The 12,143-nt window shown below is 43.5% G+C and overlaps 1 protein-coding gene across 1 annotated transcript in view; it reads right to left on the bottom strand.

Moving 5' to 3' along the window:
- Positions 1 to 1,817: 1,817 nt before the first annotated feature.
- The window catches only part of LOC119399933 (acyl-coenzyme A synthetase ACSM3, mitochondrial), a 28,756-nt gene continuing 18,430 nt past the window's right edge, over positions 1,818 to 12,143 (bottom strand). Inside the window, exons 13-16 of the mRNA XM_037666828.2 lie at positions 11,112 to 11,213; positions 9,478 to 9,605; positions 6,219 to 6,438; positions 1,818 to 3,055 (exon numbers count right to left, since the gene is read on the bottom strand). Of these exons, the coding sequence (XP_037522756.1) occupies positions 2,957 to 3,055; positions 6,219 to 6,438; positions 9,478 to 9,605; positions 11,112 to 11,213 (549 nt within the window). The 3' untranslated portion in view covers positions 1,818 to 2,956. The remainder of the gene's footprint in view (positions 3,056 to 6,218; positions 6,439 to 9,477; positions 9,606 to 11,111; positions 11,214 to 12,143) is intronic.

Here is a 12,143-nt window from a genome sequence, read left to right as displayed (position 1 = left end):
ATCGCTCACGTAATGTGAAGGCTGTGGATTCAGTCCGCACCAGCGGCAAGTTGTTTCTTTCACTTTTGTTTTCCCTTTATCACGTAACTGCTACATTTTAATGAAAAAAACAAACTACAAACATCACTCATGCTTTCCTTGGCTTTGTATAGATGTGTCTCACAAGAAACTGGCCCATCGATGAATTCCCCCTTCTTTAGTTGTACAACTCTCGTTTAAATCAGTCTAGTGGTCATTGCGTGAGAACACTTCTATGGTTTACCTACAGACTGCTTACAATGATTAGCTGCCATGTTGGGGGACCAGCAATGTCGGAAACTTGCGTCTGCTGTGGTCAGCCACAGTAGTTCTGCTGTAAGTTCTCGTACACACACTGGCAGCGTTCCGACTGCGTCTTGGAGACATTGAAGGTCATGGTGGGTCTGCTGTAAGTTCTCTCTCTCTCTCTCACACACACACACACACACACCAGCAGCATTCCAATTGCGTCTCAGTGACATTGAAGTAGAGTGCCCGTGGCATTGAATATGATACACTGACGTCATTTTATAGCTGCCATATTGGGGCACCAGTAGAGTAAGAAGCTGTCCGTCTGACGTCACATTCAAAGCATCTGTACTCAAATTTTTAAAATCTGAGTTTGTCTCCAGCTAACAATACACCTCAAGGTAACGATGCATTGCACTGGCCAATTGTCTGCGGAAAAAATGTGCGTGCAAAACTACCAATGCACGCAAAGTATGGCAAAAACGAAATCACGCGTCATGACAGCGCAGCTCCTAAGATGCACTTGAATTGTGGGCGCACGACTGCTCCACATGCCACTTCACGAATGACACAAGAAATTCCAAAAAATCCATGCTGGATGTATTTATTTGAATCGTTTCTTCCTTTGATTACTGTACTACCTAAGCTTTTTCAGAGATGAGATCATTGGACAAGTGCGCTGTCAAGATCAATCTATCAACACTGGAAGTAAGGAGAACCGTCGACAATTCTAGGCAGGTCACAGGTGACAACGAATGTGTCACATCATGGTACAAGCTAGCATTTGATTTGTCAGTTTACTAATACACTCAAACCTCATTATAACAAAGTCACATCTGCCACGAAAATAACTTCGTTATATCCGAAAATTCGTTATAAACGTTTACTTTGAACACTGTAGCTATGACAGACTACTTTTCATTTACTTCGTTATAACCGATAATTCGTTGTATCCGTGTTCGTTATATCGAGGTTTGAGTGTAATCGATTTATACATCCCTCAGTCACTTCTATAGGCATGTTTAGTATGTAGCAGTTAGCATAATTACCTTCAGTTAGGTTTCGCTTTGTTGCACTGCGACGCTACAAATGTGCAGTATAAAAGTAAGGCCAACGTGTTGGTGTAAAATAGCCATTTACTTATTCTCCAGTGTAAAAATAGATTTGCGAGAAAGCATCATACAAGTATGCTCATCTTGCAAAGAATGATTGTAGGTTATCACACACGTTTTCCACTCACTTAACCAAAAAAAGTTTGTACTGCTACAAAGTTCACACTTCCAGCTAAAACAGTAAGAAACAGCGATTTAAGTAAAAAGGGGTTAATTCCTGAGACGTGCCTTTCAAAGAGTGCTGACACATATTTGCAAAGTTGTAAGTCTACCACATGTTTCTTGTGTGTAAAAAGACAACACGCTTTAACAAGTGTAAAAGTTTAAAAAGAACGCTAGTTTTGTAGGGTCCCAAGCTAGCATCATCTATACATCACATGGAGCAATAGATATGTGCAAGAAACCTTAAGCGTGTGGCCTTTACTTATATAAAATTAATTTAACTAAAATATCTGGACATGCACAACAAAGCTACATCAGAGTAATAAAAAAACACAAAGAAATTGGTAAGTATTAACTTTCATGACAGCGAACAGGGGTGATGAACACCACAGCCCTTTTAAATTCAGCGACACCTAGGGGACCTTTGTACGTTCTTAGCCTTAAATGTTTGTCAGCGAAGTATTGTTACCATGCCACTGTTACTGCAGTCTCATTGTCATCACCCCCTACCTATCTCCATCACCGATGTCATGTACTCGTTATGTCATTGTGGCTTTGTTAAAAGTCGGCTTATTTGTCATGCCCGAGTTAACCAAACCATGGCGAAAGAACAGCACAAGAGGCACCTGTTTTTTGGCTCATAAAGTACTGTGTGCAGCAAAACAAACGGCTTTGTGACAAGCACTAGCATTTGCTGCGAGTTCCACGCATCCAAATTGTCTGAAGCGCTTGAACCGTGCTACACGCTGTTACTCAATTGCATACAAATGCACCTGGTCGTGTCAAACTGAGGATTTACAAAACCCATTTGAACAAACGCATCAATGTGAAATCTAAGATTCCACGAAGACATGGATAACAACATTAAAGTCTTTCCTCCACGACCGTTTCTAGAGTTGTTCTCCAAAAGTCACATTTAGAAACACATCATGACAACCTTGTTGTACTATGCCTAAGGACAGGCTTTCAATATTCAATATTAAAAAACACTGAAAGCTACGACGAAATAAAGCAGGTGTTCGAGAGCAGTTGACTCGCACGGCAGCAACGAAGGGCACTCTCGTACACATTTATCTCGTCGCAGATTTCTGTACTCGTGGTTGGGCCGCGCCACCAGTACCTATCTTCTGCTGTTATTCAGTTTCAGCTTAGGCTGCTTGTGACTGTACACCGCTCCCGGATGCTTGCCGGGAGCGGTGTACAGAACGCCTTCGTAGACAGTGGTCCTCTCCTCCTGGGGGCATGTTAACAGGACAGTTTGGTTTTCTTCTAACTCCTTCAATAATGAACCGATATAAAATATTTCTTCGGTAAAATGCTCCCTAGATAGCACCTTACAAATTTCCAACGTGTAACCAAAACTTGCAGAGAAGCCTGGTGAGGCGTGGGCCCCTCACCAGACCACAACGGCCATCTTATCGGCACTGTTCAGCGGCCAACCTTTCTCTCTCGCGAAGCAGGTGGCGCAGAATCTTGCCGCTGATCGTCTTGGGAAGTTGGTTCACAAACTCCACCTGTTTGGATAACAAGTTGATGGTATACACACGAGGTGTTTCACTGAAAAGTTGAAGTTTAAAGGGGCCCTGCAACACTTTTTCAGCATGGTCAGAAAACGCTGCTGTTCGGTAATCGAGGCTCCCGAGGGCGTGCCAGCCAATCATTATAGCACAGCACGCGGCCTGGAATTTACAATTAATTCTCAAAGTCAGTTAGAAATTGTTCCTTCTTCTTTCTACAAATAATTCCATATACCCAAATGACCACACCATATACCCAAATTCACGGCCATTGGCTGATTTGAGCATTGTGAGCTGCATAGTTACAGTAGCCGCCGCAGGAGGCCGCCACGTGCCTGCGCACGTGATCACACTGAAAGTTACCGCGCGTTCGAAGAAAAAAAAGAGAAAGAGCTGAAGGCCATGACGCGCGCGTGACGTAACTTCTTTCCCCCGTGACATCCCTCACTGCTTAGCTTCCAGCGTGCTCGTCGTGACGTGAGAAGAGAGAAAGCAATTGCAGCATGCGACAAATACCTGTAACTTCGCTCGTACTTGACGGATTCTAAAAATGTTTTGTGGCTGTCGATTCATGAGGCAATAATCTCCGTTAATGAAGCTATTTGATGGTTACTTAGAAAAGTGTTGCAGGTCCCCTTTAAGAAACGTACAGTGCAGTAGGGATAAAGTGGTTATTTTTATGGAAATTCACTCTTTGTGCCAACAAACAACAAAAATCCTGGGGGGCAGTCCCTGATCAGACATTTATTTTTCAATATTTTTCAACAAAACTGCTAAACCTATATCTCGATTGGTATCTGCAAGCCACGTTTCAAAATATCATAGTTTAAACCAATCAGCAGTTCTTTACTCATGTCCTCTCAAGAAAAAAGTATGAGACTACATTCACATCTAACATCTAGCACATGCCCAGACTACATCTAGCATCTAGAAACATGCTAGATAAATATCCAGAAGTTTCTAGATATTTATCTCAAGAATTTGCCATGAAATCCATTAATTAGAGCTGTGCGAATAGCAAAATTTTGGGTGCGAAACGAATTCGAATATTTTTAGAATATTTCTCGAATATTTCTATATTATTTTTCGAATACTTCGAAGTGAAATTGCAGAAAAAAAAAAGCTAGAGAGGATTCCTAAGCATATTCTTATGAGATAGCAACATGAAAGTGTTTCTTTTCGCTAGGTTGATGAAGCACTGGTGGGGTGGTGTTTCATAGTTGTCTTATCAAGAATGAGGCAATGTAGAGGCCGAATTCTATTTATGTACATGATTTCGTGTAACCAAAGTGTTGCCGACAACACTTTATACGTGATAGGCAAAGATGCCATTTCCTCAGCCTCTCCTCCTCTTTCAACTTCTGTGGAAGCCCAACTGATGTGGCGGACAAGGGTGCGCTCCCTTCAAGTCCGGAGTTCCAAATCTCCCTTGTAGACATCGATATATAAGAACATCTGAAATTTTGGATGCTAAAAAGCTTCGGCGTCCGATTTCTCGGACTTTCTGCCCAAATTTCAGGTCCAAAACAGCCTTAATTGAGCCCCCACCTCTGCCACATCTTTCATCTCCATGTTGGAACCAACGTTTTCTTGAGTTAATACATTTGCGACCGTAGCGGAGCTTGAAAGGCAGCTTTGCCGCTATACCGGGGTGTGATGAGGTGAAGCATATTGAAAATCTAGGGACCACTTCCAACAGACATCGACCGTGTCTTGGCAAAGTTCGACCGTAACGGAGCTTGAAAGGCAGCTTTGCCGCAATACCGGGGTGTGATGAGGTGAAGCATATTAAAAATCTGAAGGGGTCACTTTCAATCGGACGTTGACCGTATTTGTCTTTGGGAAGTTCGAATAGTTCGAATAGTAAAATTCCAGTGCGAATCGAATCGAATAGCAAACACTATTCGAAAAATATTCGAAATTTCGAATATTCGCACACCCCTACCATTAATCTTTCACATAGTTTCATGACATAGTAATGTGATAAGCAGTGCACAGATAACTGGGGGTCTACAGGTGTGGCGAAGTGGGTGCCAAAGGACAGTCCAAGATGGCAGGGAATCAGGTGGTCTATTAAGATAAGGAAATCTAAAATCACAACACGGACTAAACTGGCACGACACGTATGCTATTGATCGCAGAGACATGCATCCGTAAATGCAGTGTACATAGGCGCCCGGAAAAGGGGGGGGGGCATGGTTGGGCAGCTGCCCCCCCTCTGTAATTTCGGATATTTTTTTTTATGCACTGGCTATAAGCTACACAGCTTAATTAGCACACTCATGTCCCACATATCCGTGTGAAACGGCCTTCAGGATTGGTACCCAACTTTTCACGTCACACACTATTGACAAATCTTGGTAGTCATGTAACGGCAGAGAAAGAACGGCTGCCTGTGCTGGATGCACCCCCCTGCAAAAATTACTGTGGATGCCCTTGGCAGTATATACAAAATAGACTGGTGAGAATGGCACGTTAAGGAATGACTACTATTGGTCATTAATATTAATATTGTGTCTAACAAAGAAAAATGAGCCCTTAAAAGCCATCTTCTTTCCTTCATTCTTAGCAAGGGTCTCGTTCTGGCAGACTTGATGCCTTCAGGTAGTATGCGAGGGATTATTGATCACCTGCCAGCTTGTAAAAAGATCACGTGCTACGTGACGCCAAAAAGGCAGAAAAATAGTGTTCCACACTCGCCGTCATGGCTGCGATCGGCGCTGACTAACACTCCTAGGTTTAAATGCACATATATACCCCATAAAGTGGACAAGAGGATGGCTGCCGCCGTAGCTCAGTGGTAGAGCATCGGACGCATTATTCGAAGGCCGCAGGTTCGGTCCCCGCCGGCAGCAAGTTATCTTTTCGTCCACTTCTTGACATTTATATCCTAATCGCTACAAATAACACCCCCTATACTTTCCTTGGCATTGTCTGTTCTCATTAATAGGGATGAAACCGCAACATTACATTGTGGAGTGATGGAATGATATCTCAGAACTGATGCTAGTGCCTGTGTGCCCACTAAGTAACTGTGCTTTCGGCTCAATGACTTCGAGGCCCTGGCTACTTTCCAATTAACAAATTAGGAACGTAAGTAATGAAGTTTAGCTTACTAATTGTTAAATCTATCACAAGTGTGAGTGACAGTGCAGTTCACCTTGCGAGGGTACTTGTACGGTGCAGTGTGCTTCTTGACGTGCTGCTGCAGCTCTTCGGCCAGGCGCTCGAGATCCTGCGACTTGTAGTCCGGGTGCAGCACGACAAAGGCCTTCACGACTTCTCCGCGGTCTGGGTCGGGGCTCGCGACTACGGCACATTCCACGACCGCTGGGTGCTCGATGAGCATGCTCTCGACTTCGAAGGGTCCGATACGATATCTGCACGATGCGAAGAGAGGTGCAACGAAAATGTAGCCTTATCCTGTCTGTGAGCTTTTACCATTTGCAACATCATGTGGCACTCTGTTCAACTAAAGTACACACATGCAAAATTAAAATGTAGGCAAGGGCGAATATACGAGCGCTTCGAATATTCGAATTCATATTACAGTATTTGAATTCGCTTTAAGACAAGTTTAAATTGTTTCCAATTTCGAAGTATTCAGGATGAACGAATAGACATGTATTTGACCAAACCCCCATCCCTCCACCTCCGTCTCCCTGTAAAGGTGGTTTCACTGCAGTGCGGGGGTGCTAGCCGTGAAACCACCTATCCATGAGAAATCCGTACTGCTGTGAAGCCACTCTTTTTCCTCCTTTCAGCTACAACAGGTGAAGGCAACATGTTACATGCACAATGTTACATGTTACCTTCACCTCGATTAATTATTTTTTAAAGCTTGAAAGCTTGTATAACGGCTCATACGCACTAAGCATAGTAAAACTTCAAAACTTAACATATTTTACTGCTTCTAACTTGCACCCTACTGCTATTAAAAGTTGCTTCCACTTCAATCTGAAAAAGTGACGTTAGCACAATCCAAGCCAGTGCAACTGGTCTTCAGATTGGTGCCCCCTTACTGGACGAAACAGTTCACCAGCACCACAAGCCTAGTTCCAATTCTTAAAAATATTGTGCAAGTTAGTTGGGTCATGACAAAAATGCTTATTTTTCTTTATAAAATGTTATATACATTATTCGAACTATTCAAATTGAAATTATATTTGACCAAATCACTATTCGCTTCAAACCTCAAATTTACTATTCGCCCATTCCTACTAAAATGGCAACAACCATGTTCTGCTTGGCTACTGTTGTAAAGGTGTCTGCAGCTGCAATATGCAGCTGTCTCTTATCTTTCTTTTTCCTCCTTTCAGCTATAACAGCCCCATGCAATGCAAAAAAACATTTGTAAGATGTTAACGTGTGAAGCAGCGCATTTCAAAGAAAAACATGGTTAATATACATACATGAACGCGTACCACGTGTTTTTCTTTGAAATAAACTAGTTGTGAGTGCAGTGGTTGTCCTGTCGTTTCGTTCCTTTTGTGCCTTGTCTCCATGCACTGCTTCACACGTTAACATGAGCTATCATCAACTCGCCCAATTGTCAACTTTACTGGGATTTTTAACACGTCATGGTTCAGCAAAGTGTCACAGGAGGGCTTTGCTAACATTGCCGCTATGTATTCGATGCTCCAGTGTCCTTCCTGCAAACAGGGATGGCACAGCTTATACCACAAACCAATGTGACTGTTCACCACCTCAGGTACAGAATTAAGTAGAGCTGTGCGAATAGCAAAATTTTGGGTGCGAAGCAAATTCGAATAATAAAGATTGAGTGCGAATCGAATCGAATAATTTCGAATAATTTTCTAATATTTCTCAAACATTTTTCGAATAATTCGAAATGAAATTACAGAAAAAGTTGCAGAGAATCCCTAAGTATGTTCTTGTGAGATAGCAACATGAAAGTGTTTCTTTTCGCTTGGTTGATGATGCGCTGGTGGGGTTATATTTTATAGTTGTCTTTCTTATCAACAATGAGGCAATGTAGAGGCTGAATTGTATTTATGTACATGATTTGGTGCAACCAAAGTGTTGCCTACAACACTTTATACGTGATAGGCAGGGATGCCATTTCCTCAGCCTCTCTTCCTCTTTCAACTGCTGTGGAAGGCCAACTGATGTGGCAGACAAGGGTGTGCTCCCTTCAAGTCCGGAGTTCCAAATCTGCCTCGCAGACGTCGATATATAAGAACATCTGAAATTTTGGATGCTAGAAAGCTTCGGCGTCCGATTTTTCGGACTTCCTGCCCAAATTTCAGGTTCAAAACAGCATTAATTGAGCCCCTAACTCTGCCACATCTTTCATCTCCATATTGGAACCAGCGTTTTCTTGAGTTAATACATTTGCGACCGTAGCGGAGCTTGAAAGGCAGCTTTGCCGCAATACGGGGGTGTGATGAGGTGAAGCATATTAAAAATCTAGGGGCCACTTCCAATCGGACGTTGACTGTCTCTTGCCTAAGTTCGACCGTAACGGAGCTTGAAAGGCAGCTTTGCCGCAATACGAGAGTGTAATGAGGTGAAGCATATTGAAAATCTGAAGGGGTCACTTTTAACCGGACGTTGACTGCATTTGTCTTTGGGAAGTTCGAATAGTTCGAATAGTAAAATTTCAGTGCGAATCGAATCGAATAGCAAACACTATTCGAAAAATATTCGAAATTTCGAATATTCGCACACCCCTAGAATTAAGCCAAAACAAGCAGTAGTCAAAGGAATCTGCAAGTGTTCAGCTTAATCCTCAGTCACCTACCCTCAATCAGCTACAATACTTCCTATAATCATAATCTGCAAACTACACTGGCATGAGCAGCGAATCTTCAGAATAAATTAAGTCGCACATGAGCAGCCTCTCAATGTTAAGAGTGACGAGGCATCCATTCGATAATTGATCATTCAGGCATTTTGAGACATGAAATTCTCCATTATACAGTGGAAATACATGAAATGGATGTTCTGTAAAATCAATTCAGCAAGTGTACATTAAAGCTCCTACGTTGTGGATTACACATGCTTCATCCAACAGTCTGGTAGGTTTGCAAGTTGTTTCTGCTGTACTACAGCTTCTACTGTGCCACGATTGAACATTCCTTTGTTGTCTCACCACTCTGCGTCTCCATCCATCAATGCTCCACACATGAGCACTCTAGTGTTGACTTCCTTCACCGCGACACTTGCACCATCTCGTGTTTCATCGGGCAGCTACAGTCAGTCGTGCGCTTGGCCTCTGAGAACCGCAACCTGCTTCGCCTTGCGAGCTCTTGTCATAAGCTTACACCACAGCACTCTTCCTAACAACTGAATCACGCAACAGTGTCGACCTGCATCTATCTCGAACCTCCTTTTGGGGCTCACAATAACCACTGCTGGGTTCTGCATTCAAAATTGGACGCCCCTGAATGACCTACCCTGCCGAGATGATGACGTCGTCTGCACGGGAGTAGAACCAGAAGTACCCGTCGACGTCCATGGAAGCACGGTCGCCCGTGTAATAGAAACCGTTTCGAAACACGTTGGCCGTCCTCTCCGGATCATCCTAGAAGGTTCAACCAGAAAAGGACACCTGAAATCAAACATCCTGAAAAGTACTGTGTCCCGAAATACACAGCAAGATGTCTCGCTTCACTGAAATGCAACAGAGATCTTTGGCAGGAAATCTGGTGGACATAACCAACGCTCTTAGATTTCGTTACAGTTTGAAAGCTACATCCGGTGGAGTGTCTCCTCTGCGTTCCCTGCCGCTTGGTGGCGTTCTACACGTTGTTAGGCCGATGAGCCGGCTCATCACCGTCTTCTTTGTACTGTTGTGGCTTTAATATAACCAAAATTTGCACAGCATGACATGAGCGTATGACGAACATAAACATCAGTTCGTAACATGAAAATCATGACACCCATACCTTGTATATCATGATCTAGCTGTTTGCGTCTGTTTTTTCATGGCCGTTTGGTTAGCTTCGTATATACCCCAATTTGCATAGCACGACATGAGTGTATGAGGAACATGAATGGCATGTGATGACAAGAACATCTTGCCTTGCGTGTAATGTGCGCCACCTGCTTTGCATAACATCGCTCCCACAGTGCGTGGGAACCAGCGTCCCAGAAGCGCTGCATTAACGTTAGGCATGTGGAGCGTTCTTTCTGCGCAGTGGCGTATTGTTTACCCGGCGTTCCACATTGTGAGTGGGTGGTCTTGGTGGTAGCATTCAAACTGAAATCTAAGAGCGTTGGATGTAACTGCACCCAGAGTTCTTTAGCCACATCACTCATGAAACTCCCAACATGCGGCATATTTCAAGGCACTGTTCAGCATATTTCAAGGCGAAGCTATAGAAGAACGAAGATTAGAGGAATTGATGCGTTACTACCCACCGATCTCCCTCCATGATAAAGTGCTGCACCAGTATAGTGCACATACACTAGCGCCATATTTCTGCCTGGTAATTTTAGTAGGTGACTTTACATCTCATCGGGAATGGGACTTCAATCTGACCTAACGAAGTCTTATCCAGCACAACACCTTGAGTACATCTGATAGTAATTTCATTTGTATCGCTACGTAAAGAAACACGAAGCATGACGATTTACAAGATGAACTGACACCGAGATAGAGAGTCTCTCAGCATCAATAATATGGCAGACAGCCCACACACAGAACGGCACCATTTTCTGCAAAGTCTTGACTATGGCGATGGGTCTTCCTTTCAGACTTAAGTAGCCTCGTAGCGGCATATTTTTTACTTGCTGATTTCCGTGAGAAAACGTAAAAACGTATTTTTACTTCACTGCATTCATGTTTGTTATGCATATCAAGCTTTGGATGTGCTGGTGTATCTTTCAGCCAGTGCATTGCACCATCAAATGTTTGCCATAGATTACGGCCGACATTGTAATTACCTGGCTTTGTACAGATTTTTTGGTTGCAGTCATAAATGCATTTGCATGGTTCCAGCACATTTTAACCTCAGCAAGTTCAGTCATGCCCAGCAAATGCTGCAAGAACCACACTGTCAACACCACGTGCGCACAAAGAGCTCACCCTGTAGCCACCGAAAAGTCCAAACGGCCGTTTCCTGCTGATGTCCACGGCGATGAGGCCGGTCTCACCAACAGCCACCTCTCTCCCTTTCTCGTCGTGAATCTGAAATACGGTGTGTCGTCTAAAACTTCAGTCTTGTCTTTATCAACGACATCGCTGAAGAAATTTCCTCGCGATATATGCAATGTATGCCACTTTGCTCATTGTCGTTATCATCGTTATGACATTTAACGTCATGAAAATGCACGTGTTACATGTAATATGTGCATTTACATTGCATGTAACAGTGTTAAAAAACATTAGGTACTACCCAACTAGTGGCATCAGCCTCAACCTTTTCCCAAAAGTATTTGCCTATGTGCAATGAAGGTAACAACAGCTAACAAACATGCTGCATTTTCAATATCATGTTTGCCGAAATATTCTTGCTTGCTGGCACAGAAATTTTGCTTTGAGCCAGTTTTTACAGCGAAGCAGCATATGCATGTTCGAAACGGGTGGCGCAAAAACAAGGGACAAAGGAAAGACTACACACCACAGAGCGCCTTCTCACAACAGTTGTGAGAAGGCGCTCTGTGGTGTGTAGTCTTTCCTTTGTCCCTTGTTTTTGCGCCACCTGTTTCGAACATGCATAACCAATTCCCACTTGCCCAGGCAGCATATATATGCCAGGAGGTGGAAAAATGTAGTGGTCCGTGAGCGCGCAGCAATGGTAGCATACGCTACCTCGAAGCGAGAGTCCCCGCGCTTGCAGTAGTTTCTCCTCAGGTATTGCCACCATATCTAGCTAGGAATGATACCCCCCGCTGCACGAATCACTACTACCCATAAAATCCTTTAGGAATTCTTAATATCCTTTAAGATAACGTCACCAAGTGCAATGTTTGAAGCACGCGTACCTTAAAGGGGTCATGAAGCACCCCTTGGGCTTGTTGAAAAAACACATCCTGCGGAAAGCTGACACGGCTATGAACTGCTCTGCCAAATATTACAGTCGTGCGCGCCGCGTAATGGCCACAAGCGGAGCGCGAA

Source organism: Rhipicephalus sanguineus, chromosome 7 (assembly GCF_013339695.2).
Source record: "Rhipicephalus sanguineus isolate Rsan-2018 chromosome 7, BIME_Rsan_1.4, whole genome shotgun sequence".
NCBI classification, from domain to species: domain Eukaryota; kingdom Metazoa; phylum Arthropoda; class Arachnida; order Ixodida; family Ixodidae; genus Rhipicephalus; species Rhipicephalus sanguineus.
The sequence above is the reverse complement of the archived record's forward strand: the minus strand, read 5'-3'. Positions and strand labels throughout refer to the sequence as shown.